Genomic DNA, 23,534 nt, shown 5'->3' on the forward strand with positions numbered 1-23,534 from the left:
CTAAATGCCTATGTGGCAGAGTTCTAAAGATGGCCCTCTCAAGATTCCTATCTAGGGATGGTCTAGGTACTGCTGTAGAAAAGATTTAAGTTAACCTTAATATATGGATAACCCAATAAGGTGAGTCCCATGCCCTTCTTTAAAAAGTAGAGATTTCTCTCTTGGTAGCAGATGAGGAAGCCAGACACATTCAAAGCACTGTTGCTGACTTATAGATTGAGAATACCATGCGACAAGGCATGCAGACTGCCTTGGGAAACTGAGCTGACATGTATTAAAATGGCATGAACTAAATGAGCTTGGAAGCAGATTCTTCCCTAAAGCCCCAGAAAAGAGCCCAATCCTACTGACATCTTTACTTTGGCCTATACAAAAAATAAAGCTGAGCCATGCCAGCTTGACTTACAGGACTGTGAGCTAATAAATTTATGCTAAGTGGCTACATTTATGGTAATTGTATATAGCAAAGGAAATGTAATGCAGCTCATAAACAGAGCATGGATAAGTACTGTTGCATACATATTATATCTATTATATGGCAGTTTAAATAAACTAGATTTATATATATTAACATAAAGGAAATTAAAAACTAGTAAAAAAAGTTACAGTATGAGACATACAGTTTATCACTCATAAAATACTGAGACCTCAAACAATGCTGTGTATTACCACATGCATTCTTATAAAATAGCAGTATAAAGTCATGGGAGCACATACTCATTTCCTGAGTCACTCCCATTTGAGGAGGGTGAAAAGGAAGAAACAGATTGAATGACTTATTAAAGGGACCTCAATTTTCTTTTTTCCTATTTAGTATAGTAACATCTGTTAAGTCTGGGCAGTAGGTATTTGCTAAATTACTACTATTACATTTCTGTTTTTAAATATTGCATCTGCTACTAAAAATCTGTAATGCTATATGCATCAGATCATTAAATAACTTTCTATTAAAATTTCCTTAACACATTCTCAATTCTACAATTCAGAGAACTGAACTTATCTTACTTTTGCACTTATTCAAAAAAATCAGAATTACGTTTGTTTTAAAATAGATTTAATAAAAATAACTCAGTTTTATATATTTTACATGTGTAGAATATTTACAAATTCCTTCTACAGCATTTACTTAATGTTTACTATTTTTTCATTATTTGCCTTTTTGACTATTTCCTTCAGTAGTAAAATACTGTCCAGTGTTACCTGTAACTAAAATATTAGCTTCTTGGGTAATCCTCCTGGGTGGAAAAAAAAAAAATCAGGTTGTTTACATTTAATTTTATGACAATTTTATCCAGTCATTCCAATTACTTTTACTTTACTTGCTTTGATTTTCCAATAACACTTGTTAAACATTAAACATATGTGTACCAGTAGGAATTTATGAAGAGAATAAGGTACACACTGATAGTTCTAGTGACTGAGGTATATTCAAAAGTGCCTCTGTCCTTTGAAGGAGTGTGACAAAAATATTGTCAATGGGAGCAAATATAGTTAAAATTAAAATACCACATGCTATCTACTTTATACAATTTAAATTTAAAAAGAGTCAATAGCTCACAATCTACATTTTTTAGGTGCACATTAATCATTTGTAGTTTTCTGAATCTATTTTTTATAAAAATGAGAGTTTTACCTTGTTCCAAGGCCTCTGTTCTCTTCCGTTTTGTTGCCAAAGAGGGATTTGTCTGCTCTTTTAAAGTTTCCACTGGACAGTTTGGTCTTGGCAGCTGGCATCCAGGTGTTGGCCCTGGCCGATTACTGAAATACTTAGTTTTCAATGCCTTTAAAAAGAAAAGATTCCAAAGAAAGTAAACTTTTACGTAAGTATCTGAACTGTGTTAAAGAAAATTTAGGGAGACCACCTAGGAAGACCAGGTACTGTAGGTGTAAAAAATAAAAAAAAATAAGAGATTGTAAGCTGACAAGGTCCTTGCAATCTGTGAAGTCAACCAAGGGCTGCCTTGCCTAAAATAAATAAAACAAACAAACAAACAAATAAATAAAATAAAAAGAAAATCTAACCTCAAAAATTGTTAGGAACATTAAAAATGCTGTGTGAATTCCCAAGACAAAATTTCAAGTATTTGGACATGCAAATTACTACAAGTAAACATCTAGCAGCCCAAGATTGACTGATAATTCCATGACTATAAGGAAGATACTATCTTCTAATTTTTCCACAATTAATTAGTCTACACTAAATATGAAATACCCTTAGTAAGACATTGTATAATTCAGCTCTCTACAACTCAAAACACAAAAAGAGAAAGTTGCTTAAAAAGAACTTCCAAGTTTGTCACAACATCTATATGTATTCGAATTCCAAATTATTTTTAATAACTTATATTTACATGATTAAAATAAAGAATAGGTTGGAAACAGGGATTTTTAAAATCCAATAATCCACTGCAAATTGATAGAAATTTTACTTGAAAGGACTTGTCCAAAGTTATTTCTATTTATTACCAGTCCAATGACCTATAATAAGATTTTAAGTTTACTTCAGTCCATTCCAATAAAAATACTACTTTTATTCTAAATGACAAATTTATCAAGTTGATACTTTACTTGCATCATAGTACTATTTAATAGCCGCAATAATTTAAGATATTCCCTTCTGAATAATCCTCTTAGGAACAAAAAATGTCCATATACTCTTCAAGCATTTTCCCCACAACATTATTTGAAATAAAATGATTTAGAGATTTCTTACTTCAAAATAATTGCATTTCTAAAGTATTACTTCTAAATAATAGCAGTTCCCTAAGTAAATTAAGCTAATTCTGAGCTACACAGAGATCTAAGAAAGAGTATCTCATTTCAACTTTAAGAGCCAAAAGCCATTTAAAAAATTCAGTTTATCAAAATACAACCCAAATCAGTTATCACAACTACTATCTTTCTGTAAGTTTTGAGTTTTACTAAGATTGAAAACAACTTTCTAGATAATATGACTTGTTCTCAAGTTTATGAAGAACATAATGTGTATATACACATGAGTGAAAATATAATGAGTTACTTGTTTGAAATTAGAAGAGTAATTCTAATGGTAAAGTATCTAGCAAGTATGTATAAATGTTGATTTTATTGCTAAAAAGAATTAAGGCTTATAGTAGTAAATGCGTTAAACAATGGGTTGATAGTCTAATAAACTTACATAAAAAAAAATCCACTTTATATCTTTGATATATCGTGCATTAACATGTTTTGTTAGATCTGAAGACTTAATTTTTCATTTTAATTTGGCTTCCTTTATAAAGTCAAATCATTGCACTGTGTTGCTGTTTTACATATCCCTGCCTTGATTTTAGGTGTTTGTGACTCTGCCCTTTTTTGTTCTTATGCTTGTTTTTAAAACAAAGAACGTTTTTTTTTTTTTAAATCTATAGGTCTTTTAGTTTTGTGTTGATAACATTTCTCCCTTCTTTTATTAAGATCAGATATTCTTGGTCTTTCAAATTTTTCTTGAGTTTGTTATTTCTCTGTAAGTTTTAGATAGCTGTATCAGACGATACCATTTTCTCCCCATTATCACTTCTGATTGTGACAATGACCAGTGTGCATATCTGGATTGTATTTTATAAGAAACAAAACACTTTTGGTACTAGGCTTGGTACAAGATTTAAATTAATACATAACAGCTTAATTGAAATATACTAGGGTCCTAATAAATACAAACCTTGTTATATTTTCTTCTCTAGACTACTTGAAAGCCAATTATTTTATCAATTAATTATGAAATTGATATGTATTTACAGGTTCCTAAGCATGAATAACCTCTTCTGTAGTTGTGTGCATGATGTAATTTAATACCGGTCTGAACAGTGCTTATAGCTTAGAAAAAAGATAAGAATTGTTACTCAAAACAGAACCAAAACACATCTTTCTAGAATTTAAAGAATGTTAGAAAATCTTATAAAATCGTTTTTACTTTATCCTCATATTTTATAATATAAAAAAAATATGCTAAAAATACCTGTGAGGCTGTAATTCGAGTACATGGATTAAATGAGAATAAGCCTTGTATGAGAGCTAGCAAGTCATCTCCTGCCGCAATAAAGATGTGCTGTAATGGGATTCCAGGGAAACTCTTAAATGTCACAAAATCTGGAAGACTACACATGTCCTGTAAAGATATTTTTATAATTCAAGCTTAAGTAAATGATTGCAAGGCATATAGATCTTAAATGAAGAAATAAAACTCATACAGATACGATAATCTAAGTAGAAAACCCCAACAAATCTATTTAAAAACTCCCAGGATTGGGGAGTAGAGCAAGGTTGCAGGATATAAAATAAATATACAAAAATCAATTGTAGTTCTACATATTAGCGATGAACATGTGAACAATTAAATTTTTAAAATGCCATTTAAAATCACCCAAAAAAGAACAATGAAATACTTAGGTGAAAATCTAACAAAGCATGTATAAGTCTTACATACTGAAAACTATAAAACACTAATGAAATAAATCAAAGCTGTATATAAATGGTGAGGCCTATCATGTTTATGAATGGAAGATTCATCAAGATAAAAATGTCAATTCTCCTCTACTTTTTATATAGGTTTAACACAATTCTTACCAAAATTCTGGCAAAATTATTGTTTATTCTAAAATTTACACAAAAGGCAAAGAAACTAAAATAGCTAGAACAACTCTGAAAAAGAGCTAAAGTGAAAGGAATCAGTCTACCTGATTTCAAGACTTTATAGCTACTTTAATTAAAACTGTGGTAGTGGCAGAGGGATAGATATATATAGATCAATGGAACACAAGAGAGAGAACCCAAATGACATCTATACAAATATGCCAACTGATTTTGGACAAAAGTGCAAAACACTGAGTGGAAAGGTGGTCTTTTCAACAAACGGTGCTGCAGTAATCGGACACACAGGGCAAAACAACAACAAAAACAAAAAACAAAACAAAACAAAAAAACAAACCTTGACCTAAGTTTCACACCTCATACAAAAATTAAAAAGGGTCACAGTTATCAATAAATTATATCAATAAATGATAGCTACTAAGGTGTGTTTTACAGTTAGAACATATACTAAACTTTCAATAAAGAAGTTGAGTTCGTAATAACACAAAAGAAACACCTGGATAATTTCACTGCAGTTTTAACCAGAAGGTGAAAAGTTTGATTAAAATTTTCTGATTAAAATTTCTCTTTTCTAGTACTTATTTATTCGCCAAGAGATAGGAAGGAAAAACCAAAGGTCTATGATTTTAATTTAAGAATAAATGAGACTATTTTACTTAACTATATATATAAATTTAGCAACTTAAATTATAAATTTTACCACAGACATAATTTTTCTTTTTTGTAGACATGGGTTAAAAATAATACTAAAACATCTTAATTTTGTTAGTGAAAATTCTATAAACAAACCTAAATCCATCACAAAGGTGTTGATAAACTAACATGAAAATGAAATATTATGCAGCTGTTAAAAAGGAAAAGGTCAGTAATATTAAGTAAAAAAGTAATTTGGTTGCCAAAAAAAAAATTATATGATGTGATGCTATTTTTTTTTAAAAGAATAAAAGACACAAAATGCAACTCTGTATGTATGTATGTGTTTGTGTGTATATCCTCATAGCAAGCCTTTATACCAAATAGTGATTAATCCTGGGATGAAAGAAGGGTTATATGTACATAGGCTGGATGGTAGGTATATCACAATTTTAACTTTTACTTTGTATAAGCTTTGTAATGAGTATGTATTATTAGTAAATTAAGACAATGAACACGTTTCTTTAAGTAATATTCACATGACAGCACTATATCAAATCCTAACTAAATTTCAAAGAAAATGTATAAAGGCTTACAGGCCACTGTTCCTCAGTTGGTGTGCCTAAAGTTTCAAATATTCTTGTTAGCTGATCAAGGTCTGAATCTCCTGGCAAAAAAGGAACCTGAAAGAAAGTGAGAAGTAGACATTTTAAAGTGACTTGTGCAAATAAGTCACTTTAAATAAAACTATAAATTTAATAAGAAAAACTAAACTGTTAACAAAAATTAAAATGTAGTCTGAGGTATACTAGATGTGGCATCAGACCCTGCCAATGCTAAGCTAGTAAGCAGCACCACACTGCCCGTTTTATTCACTCCACAAACCTTTACTAAACACTTACAATGTAATGGGCACCGTGCTAAGCCTCAGGCATTCAAATGAGGGAACAAAACAGTACCCACTCTGCCCTTGGGTAGATATGAACAATAGTAATACAAGAAAAGGAGCATTTACAAGATGGTATGTTCAGTGAAAGTACAGGATCCTAGTACATACAGGAACAGCACCTAACCTACTCCACACAGGTTACAGAAGGCATCTTAGAGGGATTAGCAGGGAAAGCTGAAGGATAAAGAGTTAGCCAGAGGAAAAGTCTAAGATGGAAGAACTATTCTAGCAAAAGGGCAGGTCAAAAGAGGGTAGGTAAGAGAACACATCTATATTCCAATCTTAGTAAGCTGATAAATTTATGAAAATTCTTGCTATATAGAGACATAATTTCTAATTCATTCTCAGACATCTATGTAAATAAATAAAAGAGAAAAAAAGTTTTCTCTATTCTATGAATACCAGAGACCTTCAGCACTGTTAAAGGCCTTGAAAGTTTATAGACTCACTAGGAAGATATGAGTAACAAGTCTCCAACATTTTTATTACACAACTCTACCAGCAAAACAAAAATACACCATCAAACTATACCAGTTACCAATTTATTCCATGTTCATCTTTTTTGCGTTCTCTGTGAGAATGGTTCTAGCCCCTTTAAATATTTTTCCTTAGCCAACGGAAGCTTTGTCAGTAGAGCATGCTGGAGAGACAGTACAGGAAGTTTTGCTTCCTGGTTCTAGTTTGCTTGCTCCTCAGACTCCTGGAGCACTCTCAGCTTCTCACAAAACAAGGTTCCTGCAGTATGGATAGTTTCTCCAGTGCACAGCTCCACCAATGCAGATACCAGCAGCTTCCCCACTAGAACCTGCTGTGGCAGAGCACCTCCAGAGGAATGCTCCCCCGGAACAGCTTTCCAGAGGACAGACTTCCAGCAAGTTCTGCCAGCCCAGCTCCACAGCAACTTCTCTGGCATCCAGTGAGCCACGTGGTGCCCTCTTCAACAAACAAGGTCTATGTCCTCTTCTTTGGGCGCTCTGTCTCAGTCCTAGGGGTAAGAGGGGCTGCTGCTCCTATCCACTATTTCTATACTCTACAGAGTTCTCTTTACTTTTTATTGATCAGTCCGTCATTATTCCAACATCTTGTCATAGTTAATAATTCTCTATAATAAACTTCCCTAATCAAATTAATGTGTGGTTTCTATTCCCTGATTGGACCCACACTTAATACAATTCCTATATAACACTGTGCTGTTATAAATGTGCACATTTAAAATACATAGGAGATAGTAAAGAACAGCTGACAAATATTTTTAGACATGCTCATGTTTTCTTCTTATACCTCAAAGGATTATCTCCTACTTTGCAGACCAACAAGGTAAACTCGTACTATAAAATTTGAAGAGAGGGACACTCATCAACACAGCTTTAGTTTTGTGGGCAAGCTTGCCAACTGAATCCGATTTTCGGGTGTTTTCGTCTGATGTAAAAAATTTAAATTAAAATAAGCTGCTTTTTGGTTCCATTTTGAATAAACCAACTATAGAAAACATTTATGAGAAAAATTGATGAAATCTGAATACTGACTGGGTACTTAACATTATTAAAGATTTATTCATTTTTTTCAGATGATAATGGTATTGTGGTTAATAAAAAATCCTTATCTTTTAGAGAAACGGTAACAGATGAATAAAATTATATGATGTCTGGGATTTGTGGCAAAAAAAAAGTGGTTTCTGAGAGTATTGACAAAATAAACTTGCCAATGTGCCAAAAACCATTGATGCTGGTTGGTGGGTACATAAGAGGCTTATTGTACTATTCTCTCTGCTTCTGCAGGTTTGAAAATACTAAATATTAGACTTTTTTTTTTTCATGAAAGGAAGAATTGCTTTGGAACTAAAACTTAAAACTTTAAAATATTTTATTTTTATTAAATTAATGTATGCACTGTTTTCGAACACTAAATAGATTCATAAAAAACTGGTCCTTTGACTCATTGACCGCCCCCCATTTATAACTATGTAATTTTTGTTCAGTTTGGACATATTATTTTTCTCTTCTTGTAAAATAATTTGGTTTTCCTAGAGGTAATGATTTCTTAGTCCTCTTCCTATCTCAACTCCTCCCATTATCTCCCACTTTGGCAATTTAGTTTGTACTTAGGGCTAAGATTCCAGTTATTTCATATCATTTACTACATGATCAAATCATCAAAACTGATCAGTTCCATTTTTCGGGAGACACTCCCCTCCCCCTAACTGAAGCATTCATCTCACCTGCTACAATCTGAACTAGTTATTATCTAGGCCTGTTGCATACTTGTTTTCTCAGAACTTCCCTTCACTATTAAATGGGGAGTTCTATTCACTTCTTTCCTGTGCTGAATCTTATGTTCCCTGGATCCCACGTCTCTTTACTCATTTATAGTAGAGCACATCTTCCAATAACTTAAAAAAGGAGCTGGATATAAAATTTTTGGTAAATAAATTGTATTTATTTTCATAGCTAATTGGAAAGAAGAATGTGCATAGAACTCTTAAGTTGAAATCATTTTTTCTCATGTGTTCTACACTTTCTTCCAGGTCTCATGTTGTTGTTAAGAAGTCTAATGCTTTTCTTTTCTCTAATCCTTTACTTTGGTTTCTATGTTAAGCTTTCTATGTTTTTTCTTTTGGGGGAAAAAATTTTTCTAGCCCCTGGCACTCTGAAATTTCATAACCTGCCTTGATATGGGTTTTTCATTCATTGCAAAGGATCTTTATGGCACTTTCGATCTAGTCACACAATGCTGGGCTGTTTTCTTGTGAACTGCCTATCCTTCATTTTTTTTGTTCTCTTTTTATATACTAGGATCAATTCTGGATCAATCTACTAATACTACAGCCTGTCTCTTTATCTTCTGGTTCTACTTGATGAGAGTTCGTAGCTTACTTTTCCAATATTTCCACTATTTTTGTTTGCTTTTAATTATCCTATTTGAAAAATTTCAAGTAGTCCTTATTCTTTGATTGTTCCTTCAGTAAATGAACATCATGTTGTTTTACAGATGTAGTATATTATTTTAGTTCTCTGTTGATTGCAGGGTAGTGGTGGTGAATTTTCTTCTGCTACCTGTTTCTATTTTTTCCAAGTTCCTCTCTTAGTTTGTTTCCATTTCTCTTTCACGTCGGATACGTTCATCAAATATCTGGTGATCCATACATATCGGACATATTTCATTAAATATCTGAAAATCCTTGATAACTGTCTGATGATCAATAGCTAACCATTAATATTTATGGGTAAGATACTAAAAGGCTGAATAAAAAGCCTTATATCTATGAAGAGAGCTTCTAAACTCAGAGGCTCTCCTCTAAAAAGACTGGACACAGAATTTAATGCCAATGATCTGTGGGTCTATTCTCTGGGACTATTCAGTTCTTCCAGTGAAGGATCCTCTTATCTTTTACCTGGGTTAAAATGAATTATTACACTGGTTGCCAGGGTTCTGTAAACTGAGTAGGGAAATAGATTTAAGGTGTGCAGACTTTAACGTAATCTGCATGTTGTCACCCTGTCACCTAACCCTAATCCTTCACTGTGTCTAATCTTCCTGCCATGTTGAGATTCTTCCTTCAATTCCTTTGGAGAATGAATCTTTCTCTGCTAGAGAAATAAACTAGCGGAAAATTTAGTTGGGGGAGGCAAAGTGACTTAGGCTGTGTTAAGGATCCTGGTATTAACTGCTCCTTATTAAGATTTTTTTAACCAACCCCCCACCATTTTTAGTCTTGCACCTCACAGCTGCCATCAGTGGTCATAGGTGCCTCTCATTACTAAGCAACTTCAGGATTCTATGTGCTACACCAAACTTGCCTTCTTCATTTCTGGCTTCATATTTTCTGGCAGTGTTACAGGCATTTCCTAGTTTCAAAGATGGCATTTATATTTGTTTTTTTTTTAAAGAGATAATTTTTAAGGGGGGAGAGATTTTTGCCCAGCTATCTTAAATATCCTTAAGATATAATTATTGCTTTATTTGAAAATGTCATCATTGTATTAAGCATCAATGTATACTGACTAAGAAATCCACAGTTATGTATGAGCAGGTACTCGGTCCAGTGTGTAACCCAAGATACGCCACTGTTTTTTTCCCTAGGGATGAATAACTATTTCTAATTTTCATTTAGTAATTTGAATGGATAAATTTAAGAATATGAGTAACATGTATATCATATGGCAGCTCTTCTACAGCCTCATTCTTAACAACTAATGATCTTACTGATTTTTGTTTGTTAAATATGAAATATGGGCTAGTAGGCCATCCGTATTTAATTAACAAAACTGTACAACATTCAGGTCACATCCACATATTACTGCAAACACAAACATTACCAGAAGAATAGCCTGTGCTTCTTATTGCTTTTTTCTGTTCTATAATAACTTCTTAGGGGGTATCAGAATTTCACCCACACACAATTGTGACTAAGCATATGAATGAAAACTTTTTAGTTTTAGGGGAAAAATCCAATTAAAAAGGAAGAAAGGTACTGAGATGGGACTTCTCTCTGGTTCTTTTCAATGACTCCACTCATGAAATCTCTTTAAATTGTGTTGAGATTCATCTTTCAAACAAAATTTTTATTGTACAAATTTATTTTTCTTTTTTCATATCTTTAAAGGGAGGCAGGGATCACAAACCAAATATTAGAAAATTGGCAGATATTTTTTATGCAATGCACATAATCAACAATACAGTTCTCGAATAACTGGAGTGCTTTTAGTCTCTATAGCACCTGTGTGCATCCTCAACTGATGGAAACTCTGTTCTAATCTGATATAGTCAAACTGGGGTACTGAAATGACAAAAAGTCTTAAGATCAACCATATTCCAAGCCATAGCTCTGGATCCTCATCATCTGAATAAAGTGAGAGGAAGGCAGGCAAGTGGTGACTAATGTAACCTTTGTAATACAACATCATCTCTAAAGGAGGCTCTAATGCAGGCCTGAAGGGTGATCATTGACCTTACCATAAGACATAAAGTATCTTCCCCAAATTATAAACTTCTTGTTTACAATCTAAAACGGTTATCTTTGAAACTGCCTAGACTAGATACAGGCAGTTGGTCAGTAGGTAGTGTCCAACTTTAGATTTTCTATTAATCACTATCTGTCTTAAATCATTAAGAAAAAAAGAACATAAAGAGATCATAAATCTAAAAGCACACTTGTGCTATTTAATGACATAATCCTAGATCTAAGTATTCCACTGATATAAATATTTCTGTATTTCTTTTCATTTAACAATATCGGAGGATGTTCAGAATACACACCAATTGGCTTCTAAAATAATTTGAACTACATAGAGTACTTTGGCTGGATACAGGCTTACTTAATATTGCTTCTGTGTTCTAGTTTAAGTAGTTTTTTAAACCTTTTATAAAATTTATATAAAAGAAAAACACTTAAAAAAGCTGAATGCTTATCATAGCAAATCTTTTTATTAGCTATCCTGCTTTCAATATTATATAACTATCAATATTATACAACATATGTAATATATAAAAAGCTATATATAATAAATATAAAATACTATATAACTAGTCTTCTTTCAGTTATTATCTGTTTGGACTACCGGATCTCACCACAGATCTAGAATGTATGGATAGTATTTCCATGAATGTATTTAAATGAGCAAAGGGACAGTTTAAAATAGGAAATATTTTCTTCAATTGTGCAGGACAAAAAATATGGCAAAATGGTACAATTCTTCACTAATTATGGCTGCCTGTCCATTGCTTCATAACCTTAATAATGATTCCAGCAACAATTCCAATGGATAAGACTCCAGCTATGATTTCGACCAAGTCCACAATTTCTAAACCGTCTTTTCTCAACTGCTGTCCTTTCTCAATGGAGTCACTACTCATAACATTAGGGGCTTAGGAATTGTTTTTCTTGGTCATGAATGCACTGTGCTTTTGGTTGTTGACAGATTCTCAAATGTGAACTTGTGATAAACGATGTGCTCCTGTGAGTAGCAGAGCTGCCACGCCATCTGATTCACAGGACCCAATACCAGCACAGGATGACTAAGTAATTTTCAAGTCTAAATGTGAGGGTTTCTTCTGCAAGCACCTTATCTTCATCATTTAGTAGTGCTAACCTAAACTTTATAGCTAAAGTTAAGTCTCTAAGTCAGCATCTTCCTCTCCAATGAGGGCAGGGAGAGGATGTTTTATTCTAAGGTAGTCTCAGTTAGAGAAATGGTATGGGACCGCCATGTCTGCTTTGCTTGAACAGAACTAAAATAATCCTTTAGTCTACGGCCATGCTACCCTGAACAAGCCCAATCCCATATGATCTCGGAAGCTAAGCAGGGTAGGGCCTGGTTAGTACTTGGATGGAAGACCACCTAGGAAGACCAGGTGCTATAGGCGTAAAAAATAAAAAATAAGAGATTGTAAACTGAAATCTGTGATGTCAACCAAGGGTTGCCTCATCTAAAAAATAAATTAAATTAAATTAAATAATAGAATAGACTAAAATAGAATAGAATAAGATAGAATAGAAAATAGAATAGAATAAAATAAAATAAAATAAAATAAAATAAAATAAAATTAGAATAGAATAGAAATAAAATAGAATAGAAAAGAATAGAGTAGAATGGAAAATTAAAACAATCAATCAATCAATAAAATGATCATCTCACGCAGGTTTAAAGTTACACAGAGTTGCAGCTATAGTGGTTGGTTTTACACAGCTCTTAGGAGTGCACATTTAAACAGCCTCAAACAAAAAAAGTCCCAGAGGTATAAAAGTTCATCCTAACACATTTAGTTACTGTAGAGATATTCCCATATTACAACCCAATGAGGGTTTTATTTTATATTTCATAACAGAAATGACTGAAAAACCTTTACTGTCCTAAGTGGGAGGTGTTCTCATCTCATGTTAGCATTAATAAAAAGGTCACATTAGGGGTAGGCTTATTTTTTTTTCAATTGGTCTGTGTGTTGGCTTTTTGTGTAAGGATAAATGTCCCTCTCTGAAAACTATCTCTGAGAAGATAATTCTTACAGAAATTATAAGAACAAATAACTATAACAATATTGAAGTGTGTACAGCAATTCAAGACTTACCCTTAGAAGTAACTCTGCTAATATACAGCCAACAGCCCACATGTCCACACCTACACCATACATTCTAGCTCCAAACAGTAACTCAGGAGCCCGATACCACCTGAAGAACAAAAAGAAATACTGTCATGTTAGATGGAATTATTAAATTTATTAAAGTATTTCCTAGAGAAAATTCCTCAGTGAAACATCATCCCACTGATAAAATTTACTTTTAAGGCTATATTAACTCAATAAAAACTGGCAATAAAACCAAGCAGAGTTCTGTATTGATGCCAGAAAATTATATACATCCTTGGTCCATTCACTTTCATACTTTCTTAGACGATTAACAACCTTCTTTCTCCTGAAACCCTCAGCACCATCCTTCATCTCAGCTGATGACTTTGCATGCTATTTCACTCCAACAAGTACAAGTGAAAAAAATTTTCTGCATTCACCTACAGTCGTTTGTACTCACACAATCTACCTTCCCATCTGTAACTACAGATTAACCATCTGTGACTGTTTTTAAAAGCCAGTCTCTCAACTTGGGCACTAGATACTATGCTATCTGCTTTTTTTTCAAGGATATTGCTCCTGTAGTTCCCTCCTCTTTCTTCTACATCAACTTTTTGTTCTTTACTAGACTATTAGCTCCAATGTACAAACATACCATTATTTTTCTGGCCTTAAAAAATAAACAATAAGGAACAGAAAGAACAAACTAATCAAAAACAAGACTCATGAATACAGAGGACAATCTGCTGACTGCCAGAGGGGAAGGGGTGAGGGGGTTGTAAGAAAAGGGTGAAGGATTAAAGAAGTACAAGTTAGTAGTTGAGAGATGGTCATGGAGATGGGGAGTATGACACAGGGAATGTAGTCAGCAGTAATGTAATGGCTATGTGTAGAGCCAGAGGGGTGCTAGAGTAATTGGGGGGGATCATTTCACAAACTATATAAATGTCTAACCAATGTACTGTATACTTGAAACTAATAATAAAATAAAATGTGAAACAAAAATCACACTAAACACCAAAGAAACAAACAATAGAAACTTCTTTAGACCCTATAGATACCTCCTCATTCTCTGGTAAGTCTGAGAGTTGTCCATTCTCATTGCCTCCAATTCCTCTTTTCTCATCCTCTTAAACTCTTTTCAATCATGCTTTCATCCTACTACTTCACCAAAATTGCTGTTGTCAAGGTTAATATTGATATCCACATCACTAATCTGTCAATTCTCAGTCCTCACTTTAACTCGCATTTGATTTGCATGAAGAGAAACTATGAAAATTGATATATAAAAAGCACTGTAAATAGTACTCTCGTATGTAGGTCTGTTTTCCTGAGTTCCAAAAGTTCCTGAATGATGGGCATAATCTTTCCAGCAATTACATGAATAACTACTTATATCCTTTACTTACTGAGGGCTCAGGTGATTGAACTCAAGAGATCTATTGGGAAGGTGACAAAGTAATTTAAAGAATTAGAGAATATGCAGATCTCATATCCTATGACACTTGAAAAGTAACAAATGCCATCCTGACAAGAACTATAAAATCTACTATCCCTATCTAAGGTGATTTTTAATTTTTATATATAAAAAGTATTAACAGAAAATACAAGTGTAATAATAATATGAAAAATTCAAATATATTGATAGTGCTTTGTTTTGTTTAGAGAATAAACAAATTGGAAATAGGCCTGAACAAATAAACACAGCTCCCCCATCAGGTGATTATGTAAAATAGTCACTAAAGTTCCAACCTACCTAAAATGTAAAAGAAGTATAAATTATTCCCCAAAGTTACTAGGTAAATGTCTGAGGACTGAGTTAATTCAACTCCATTTGAAAGAAGGGCTATATTTTTTTTCCACTGGGATAAGATATACATAACAAGGGCTGTATATTTAACAAATCACCAACGATGACTCCTCAACTCTGCCAAAAGAAGCCAAAAGATGCTCACTTGTGCATAATATCCTGCATGTCATAAGCTGACAGTTATTTAAGGGATTCTTACCTGGTTACAACCTGATGTGTATAAGCTCTATTGGGACTCCCAAATGATTTGGCCAGGCCAAAATCTGCCAGCTTTAGAACTCCATTTTCATCTAGCAACAAGTTGTTTGGTTTTAGATCCTACAGCATGGGGGTTTTAAACAAACAAGTAAGCAGGGTTGGGGAGACTACCATAACGATTTAGTTGGCTTAACTTTAAACTTAGCAAAAACTGGGTAACACTCCAAAGTAAAGAACAATCAGTATTTTTTCCATTGATGTAAAATCCTATCAAAGCAAAAAACAAGGTTGATCTCGTTACCTACTGAGACCCTGGGTCAAGTTACCTAATTTCACTGAACTTCAATTTACCAACTTTTAGAGGGTTGCTGTGAGAATTAAATTTAGTATTTTCTGTAAAGAGCCTGTTGTGATGACTGGCTCATAGTAAGCACTCAATAAATGGCTGCTGTCATGAAATTAATAACAATAATATAATCTTTAGTATGTAAAAACTATACATTTAGAAAGGATGAAGAACATATTCTCAAATCTATGTTAAGACAATATTAGCAATAACAATAATGTATAAGGGATTCCAAATTTAAGTTATGAGAATTATTAACTATAAATTATATATTCTTACCTATTTACCAAAATAAGGTGCCTAAGAATATTTACCTATCTAAATTATGTCTTGATTCAACAGGTGAATGTTCAAAACAATGACTCAACCATTTAAGAAATTTATTAATTCAGACTAATTTCAGACTAGTATAAATACTATTTTTCTAAAGGTATTTTAGCATTGTATAATTTAATCCAGACTCTCACTGTACTTCCCTCCCCCCCCCCCGCCCCATAACAACTGCATGGTACAAAGACCACTGGACTTAAAGCCAAAAGATCTAGCTTCTAATACTGTTAGTTATCCGCTACTGACCTTGAAAAAAATATATAACTTTGGTCAGGTCACGTAGCAATTTAGCTCTACATTAATGAAAAATTTTAAGGATTGGGTCTCTTCCATTTCTAAATTTCACATAGTAATTTAGAGTCCTCACAACGCCACCTGGTGGAACAACTGAAAAGAACAGACAAGAAAGTGGGATAAAATGGTCCAGCTATTACCTTTAATTTACATACTCAGACCATTTGTGTAATAAACTGGCTATATAAAACTTGACAACATAAAGAAGCAATCACACTTGGTTAAAAACCTTACCCTATGTAAAATCCAGTGTTGATGTAAATATTCTAACCCCTGCAGAGTCATCAACATGTATGCTTTGATGTGTGATGGTGTCAGCACAAGACTATTATCCTTTATTATAACCTGTAAGGCAGGTATACAATATATAGGTGACTTCATTATTCCAAATAAATGCCCCCATATAAAATCACTGACAGATATAAAATGAATTTATTCATACAGGACAATCTTAAGAAAGGTTGCCTAACTCTCTTTAGGAAGCACTGGCAGAATTTCCAGTCATGTGGTTACGAAGTATCTTTGGTTTGGGAAGAAAACAGTGCTTTGTCTCCTAATGCTTTATTCACTTGCTCCAGGATGTATAGCTCCTTCTGATAATAGCATTCAACGTTACTTAGGGAAACCACCTGTTTCCAGCTGAACCCACATGGTTAAAACTAGTCTGACCTCTACTTGCAGCCTCCAGAGGTAAGCACATGACCTAAGCATAGTCAATCACTGTACCCTGCTGTCCAGGAGATTGGTTCAGAGATGGACATGGGAACCATGCCAAGCCAATCAGCTAGGCTAAATGCCCGTGCTAGAATAAAAAAGAACAGAGAACTTCCTTTCTTCAGGGATTATTAAAGTCCAAGGATATTCACCTAGAAGTACAGGGGCTACTATATTGAGAAATTATGTCCATGAATGAAGGCAACAGAGAAGAAAATAGAGTGAGTTAAAGTGGAAGACTGAGTTTGGATGGTATTGTTTGTGAGCTGTGCCTAAAATCGGTTTATTCCTAGACTTATCAGTTACGTGGGCTAAAAATTCCCATTTTCTCTTTAAAAAAAAAAAATCAGATTTAGGTAAACTGTACCTTTTTAGTGCACAGTTCTATGACTTTTAACACATCCAGTTGTGCATCCACCAGCATAATCAAGATATAGTTCTATAATCCCCCGAAATTCCCTCAGGCCCCTCTGTACTCAGTCCTTTCTGTGCTCCCAACTCCAACAACCCCTAGATTTCTGTTCCTTTAGTTTTGCCTTTTCCAGAATATCATATAAATAGTATCATATATAGCCTTCTGAATCCAGCTTCTTTTATTTAGTATAATGTATTGGACATTCATCTATATTGTTGCATATATTAACAGTTCATTACTTTTTTTTATTCCCAAATAGTATTATATTGTATGGATATACCAATTTACTTATACATTCACTGGAAAAAGGTATTTGGATTGTTTCCATTTTGGGTGACTATGAATAAGGCTAAACAGCTGTGTAACCAACTGATTTCTATGTAGATATGTTTTAGTTTCTCTTGGATAAATACCTAGCAGTAGCATTGCTATATCACACCCTAAATGTATACATTATATGAAACTGCCAAACTCTTTTCCCAAATGGCAGTACCATTTTGCATTCTCACCAGCAGTGTATATGAGAATTCTAGCTGTTTCATTTCCTTTGATTGTCATTTTTTGAGATTCAATTAATAGCAAAGAAAAGCATAAGATCTTACTTTTCTCAAAAGCTTTCAAAAGGTTGAGATTCTGTGATACTGTGGAAAAGAAGCTCTATATTTTCAAAGCTCTAACACTCATTTCCCTAAAAATAATGCCAACAATGTATAGGTAACTTAGACAAATGCTAATGAAATCCAAATCTTTAACACTGGATGGCTAAAGGATTCAGAAGATCCTGGATTTAAGTCTACCCAGATTTCAAAATTAAGCATGCTTTTGACTACCAGTATCCTCATAAGTAGAAAATAGACATTTAAGTTCTCTTTTGATAAACAGAGAAAAAAAATTCCCCCAGGAATCTTAATCTTACCTCTAGATCAGTTTCCATAAAATCAAAGACAAGGCTAATATTAGATTTATGTCCAAAAGCATCAAGGAGCTGCAAAGCAAAAGTTAAAAAATAATCAAAATGTGATTCTCTACCTCTATTAACTACTTTGAGAGCATTAACAAAGTAATTTTTAAAAATTTAAATAATCATTGGACAATTGATAATTCCCTATAAAGTTTAAATAATCTTATTAAATTTGATATTTACTTTTTGGAGGGCTAGGAATTAGTATTTTGAGGCACAAAAATGTTAAACTTTACTAAATACTTAATCTTTCCCCTCACATTTTATAAGTTACAATTAAGAAATGAACTAATAAAAACCTAATCTGAGTCTCTAATTCAGAAAAATTTCTACTTAAGAAAATCCTATAAGTTGCAGTGGCAAAAATCATTCATTGAATGAGTGCCTTCTGTACGCCAGGAACTATTCTAAGTACTCTACATGTATTCAATTAGCTAGTCTTACAACAATCCTATAAAATAAGCACTATGGCATAAATATGTGAAGGAACTTGCTCAAGGTCTTGTATATGCTAGACCTCTCTAGGCTTCAAAATGATTTCTGACAAAATTAGCCTTATGCCAGCATTTTATTTCATCAGTTGTACACTTTTAAAGACGCTGCCTACAGGAACAGAAAATACATTTCAGCTTGATAAACTTTTCAGTTTTTTTGCAAGGTTTACCTACAGCTCATTTTGCTAAGTCTTCAGTCAACACACCATATTCAGAAAAGGCAGGGTCCCAAATCCCAGAAACAACTTACATCATACTCACACCAATTATATTTGGATGACTTAGCTCCTGTAATAATTTTATCTCTCTTAAGGCTGTTCTATTTATACCTATATAAAAAAGCAAAACAAAAAGTGAAAATTATTTTCAAATCTTACATTTTTGGGGAAGGGTTCGTCTCTCAGGAAATAGCAATGAATATTCTACAGAAAAATAAGGGCTGTTTTGATCATTTCAATGACATCTGTTCTTCTTTTATACTGTTTTATTTTTAAAATAGCTTAAATGGACTAAGATAAATGGTGAACAAGTATTAACTTTATCTGTAGCATATAAGATCTAAAGGCTGCTGGAATAACAACACATAAAAGTGAAATGCATATAGATGTTAAGTCAATAGCTTCTCCTCTCTTGTCTTATGAATGTTGGCAGCAGATTTATGCTAATAGCAGACTATCGATAAGACAGTTTTTTTCCCCAATGCAAAGGCTAGAACTCAAAATGAAAAATAAGATCTGGTACTAGTTATTATATAGATGATGGGTCCTTTTTATAGGAATTATTTCTTGACTACTAAACAGGACTTAGCACTCTAGCAAACAAGGCTTTGGAAGAGGGATGAAGAAATCTTTTCTTCCATACATCCATTCCATTGTGAGTTTTGTGTCCTTCCATGAAGATGTATCCTGAATTTTCAAAGTAATTAAAAGCTCATAAAAAGAAGAAACAATGACCTAAAACAGTAACAAAGACAGCAAGACAAACCACTAATAACTTTGCTGCCTTCCATTTTCTAAGGTGATTTGAACGTTAATCTCTATACAAACAGTGGAAATCACAAATATCCTGTCTCTATTTTGAGTCAATCTTTACTCTTCTGGGACACTGCAATAATTCTACCCAGAACCACTGTTAACTCTAATACTTTGCTTATTTCCTCAGTGAGAATAAAAACCTTTCCTGTTCTGTCAAATTACAAGAAATACTTACCATCTTTAGCTTCTGATCTATGTCCAAGTTTGATCTGGTAGAGGAAAAATACAAACACATTAAAAATGTGTTAAGTTATTTAGACAATACATATCCATAAAATTTTACATATGTATGCACAGATACTTCAAAAACTTAGCTACAGCAAAAGCATGTAGCAACTCATATGTCCTTAGTATTAGCGGGCAAGAAGAGAGTGGGAGTCATGAATCAGAAAGATAAACTTAACAATATAAGGATCAAGTTCCTTCCATTCCTTGGACCTTAAGTTTTTGAATTACATATTCAAAACCACTCAAGAAATAATGATATAGCATATTTAAAGAAATGGAGGTAAATACCAGAGGAGACAGTTATAGGAATTGAAAGTGACTGCTCCAAGGACTGAAAACCAGGGGCAGAGGAGTCAGGCATGTTAAAAAGCCTTGGCCTACTAAATGACTTTTCGAACCACAAAGATGTATTACTTGAAACAAAAATTAAGTGTAAAAGACGATTCTGCTATTGTTATCAAAAAGAAAAAGTTCATTCACCCAGTGCTAACGGAGCCAAACACTGAACACTGAGAACTGCAGTAGAGAAAGACTGGCTAATTTAGTATGAATGGCACCACCTAGGAGAATGGGAAGCGAACGCTCAAAAGGCTGAACTCCTCGATGGCTTGTAGGTATATAAGGCAAAATCACAAGACACTGGTGCAGTAGGGTTTCGGGGTCCTGTTGGGACCTGATTGGTTGGAGGTAAGGGTAATAAATCATTTCTTCATGTCTTGAGGACAGTTGTGAGGTCTGCTCTGATGTCCCTGTCTGGTTTCATGGAAAAATAGCCAGAGGTTCATTCCACGTTAGGGCTCATGAGCTGAAACATAACTAGGGTCAAGATATTATCTTTAGCTTAACAGATATTCATACCTTGTGACCCTTAGTCAAGGTATGGCCACTGTTTCTGGCTGCCTGAGGGAGTTAGTGGCTAGTGAGGGAAAGGGCTAAGTCTTATAGGGCACGCTGTGAAGAAACTGAAGAGTGCTGGGGCTATATATTAAATCAAAACCATACATTATATCAGGACCCTTGGGTTCCACCATGAGTCACCCTCATGGTGTAAAAGTGTATCACAGAGAAACAGAATGGATTCTTCCCTAATTTATGTTAAACACAAGTAAGCAAACAACAACAAAAAAAACCACTAGGACTTTCAGATGACTATAGGACTCAATATGCCCACAGTTTGAAGAGATTAGTCAGTTAAGTCAATACATTTTTAATGAGTGTCTACAATGTACTAGCCATAGTCCTAAGTATAATTCGAGTGGAAGTAAATAGACAGTAAATTCATAGATAAAAGAATTACAGGATTTCAGATAATAGTGATAGTAGAGAAACATGGCAAAGAACACTAGGAAAGGACAGGAGCATGCCTATTTTAGCTAGAGTGAGCAGCAAAGGCCTCTAGGTGGAGAAGACATTTTAGTGAAATCTAAATGATAAGGAACCAGCCACACCAAATTTTGAGGAAAAATATATTAGCCAGAAGGCAGAGCTAATGGAACAAGCCTAGGACTGGAATGAATTTAATGTGTTCAAGGGACAGAAAGGTCAGTGTGGCTACAATATAGAGAACCAGGAGTAGAATCTACAAGATAACTTTAGAAAGAGGAGAGTAAAAGGTTTCACAAAGGAATGGCTATAGTGCTAGATTATAGGATGTAAACTGGAAAATGAGATGAGAGAAGCCAGAAAAAGTAAAAAAAGATAACAATGACGGGAATAATTTTGCAAATAAAAGGGAGCCAGGTGTTAAGTAAATGAGGGGAATAAGCTTCAAAGGAGTTAGGGATTTTGAAGGAAAGAGAGATTCAAAGCAGCAGGAATGAAAGGAAGGTGGAGGGCAATAAAAAGGTTACTGATTCCGTAGTATGGGAATGAGCAATCAATCTGGCAGCAGGACACCTGGATTTAAATCCTGACTTTAGCAATTATAATCTATCGTCTTGACAAATCACCTAATCTCTCTTAGCCTCAGGTACCTCTATTATAAAACAGAGACACTTACTTTACCTATGTTGCAAGGCTGTTTTGAGAGTTAAATGAAAAAATGTAGGTGAGAGTGCCTGGTGCATATAAAGTTAGCTTAATATGTCCTAAATTTCTTGAATGAATGCAAATAAAAAAGCCACTTCAATCATTTTTTAAAATGCAAGCACATCAATGTTGTTAATGTGGGTAAAGCCTTTCGTGGTAAATCTGTACACAGAAAAGAGAGATTTAATACACAGAGTGGATGCAGGTGAGGCAGAAATAGTGACCTGGGAAGATCCTGATATTAAATGGTTTTGAGGATCCAAAAGATTGGCAGCAGTTATCCCCCTTGCCAAAGTCTGAGTTTATAAAGCAAAGATACCATACAGCTTCCTCTTCACTTCAATTTCGATTAATGAAACAAAAACCTAGTTCAACCTGAGTTCTGTCTCGGGACACTGATAAATTACGCTTTCTTTGAAAATGACTTAAGTAACTCCTCATTTGCAGGGCACGGTCAAGATTTAGTAAAACAGCCATCCATCAGCTCGCATAAACCTACATCTTCGAAGAGACTCAAAGGAAAAAAAAAACTCACTTTCTTAATGGCGACAATTTGGTTGGTGTTTTTGTCTCTGGCCTTGTAAACCGTAGCAAACTAAAAAGAAAAACAGAAATAAGGTAAGTTTGTGGGAAGATTTTTGTTGGTGTTTGCCTTTTTGCTTTATATTTTGAGAAGCAAAGAACTCGGTTCTTGGGGAGCACTCGCAGCGGCTTGAAACGTGTGGGGCAGTCTATTATTCAGAAAGGAGAAGGCCGCTCAGGGCTCACCTCCAGGGTGTACACAGGAGCAGCAGGTGAGTCTGGGCAACCTTGGCCAAAAAGAATGAGTAGCCAGGCAAGTCCTCTGGCTTCCTTGAGAAAACCTGTGAAGGTGGAAGAGGCTCGGCGCTCTCCGAATCCCCAAGAGACTCACCTGTCCCTCTCCAAGGAAGTCCAGTTTTTCATAACGCTTTGCTCTCGACTTCACGTCCACAGCCATCCGTCAAGGGAAGCCCGACTCCAGTTGAAAAGGACGAGCTCCCAACGCAGAAGGAATTTAAAGCTACCCTAAAGCCTTCAACAGCCACTTCCGTTCACTGGGCTCTGACGCTTTATTAGCTCCGCCCCCACTTCCGGGATGGGCGTGGGTGCTGTTAAATAAGTCCGGCCCCAGCCCACCTTACGCAAGCTGCGCGAGGCCGGACTCGTTGGCTTTTCTGTGCGGTTCCCCGCCCGCTCACGTGATCGCCTGTTGGTCCCAAAAGCGGGGTGTTATCGGTGGTAGTTACCTGGGTCACTTTGTTACTGTTGTAACTTAGATATTTTCTTCACTACAAGTGTCGGCTCAGAGTTCTGAGACGTTGACTTGAGTTCGGGATTTAATAGGTGTGTATGAGTTGGCAAGCTTGGACTTCTCCCTGAAAACCCTTTCTGGTTTTTGCTCGAGCGCG

At 34.4% G+C, this 23,534-nt stretch overlaps 1 protein-coding gene and 1 pseudogene across 2 annotated transcripts; one reads left to right on the forward strand and one right to left on the reverse strand.

Annotated features, from left to right (window-relative positions):
- Positions 1-1,037: 1,037 nt before the first annotated feature.
- CDK7 (cyclin dependent kinase 7) lies at positions 1,038-23,197 on the reverse strand. Of its 2 annotated transcripts, XM_016122195.2 has the most exons (12): positions 23,018-23,197; positions 22,640-22,699; positions 20,024-20,057; positions 19,076-19,143; positions 18,276-18,344; positions 16,465-16,575; positions 15,262-15,380; positions 13,256-13,355; positions 5,838-5,924; positions 3,977-4,126; positions 1,634-1,781; positions 1,038-1,235 (listed from the first exon to the last, which is right to left on the reverse strand). In XM_016122195.2, the coding sequence occupies exons 1-12, from the start codon at positions 23,081-23,083 to the stop codon at positions 1,207-1,209; spliced, it is 1,041 nt and encodes a 346-aa protein (XP_015977681.1). In that variant the 5' UTR covers positions 23,084-23,197; the 3' UTR covers positions 1,038-1,206. The 2 variants fall into 2 exon arrangements, with proteins under 2 accessions (XP_015977681.1, XP_036082224.1); XM_036226331.1 differs by lacking the exons at positions 22,640-22,699; positions 23,018-23,197 and having other exon boundaries at positions 19,065-19,143.
- LOC118607125 lies at positions 12,435-12,553 on the forward strand (annotated as a pseudogene).
- Positions 23,198-23,534: the final 337 nt, after the last annotated feature.

Source organism: Rousettus aegyptiacus, unplaced genomic scaffold (assembly GCF_014176215.1).
Source record: "Rousettus aegyptiacus isolate mRouAeg1 unplaced genomic scaffold, mRouAeg1.p scaffold_m13_p_8, whole genome shotgun sequence".
Lineage (NCBI taxonomy): Eukaryota > Metazoa > Chordata > Mammalia > Chiroptera > Pteropodidae > Rousettus > Rousettus aegyptiacus.

Excerpts from the sequence above, each read along its gene's own strand:
- CDK7 (XM_016122195.2), bottom strand. The coding sequence starts at position 23,083 with ATGGCTGTGGACGTGAAGTCGAGAGCAAAGCGTTATGAAAAACTGGAC. Across the intron at positions 16,576-18,275 it reads TTATGGAAACTGATCTAGAG|GTTATAATAAAGGATAATAG; the intron begins GTAAGATTAAGA and ends CCTGCCTTACAG. Across the intron at positions 13,356-15,261 it reads ACACATCAGGTTGTAACCAG|GTGGTATCGGGCTCCTGAGT; the intron begins GTAAGAATCCCT and ends TTTGTTCTTCAG.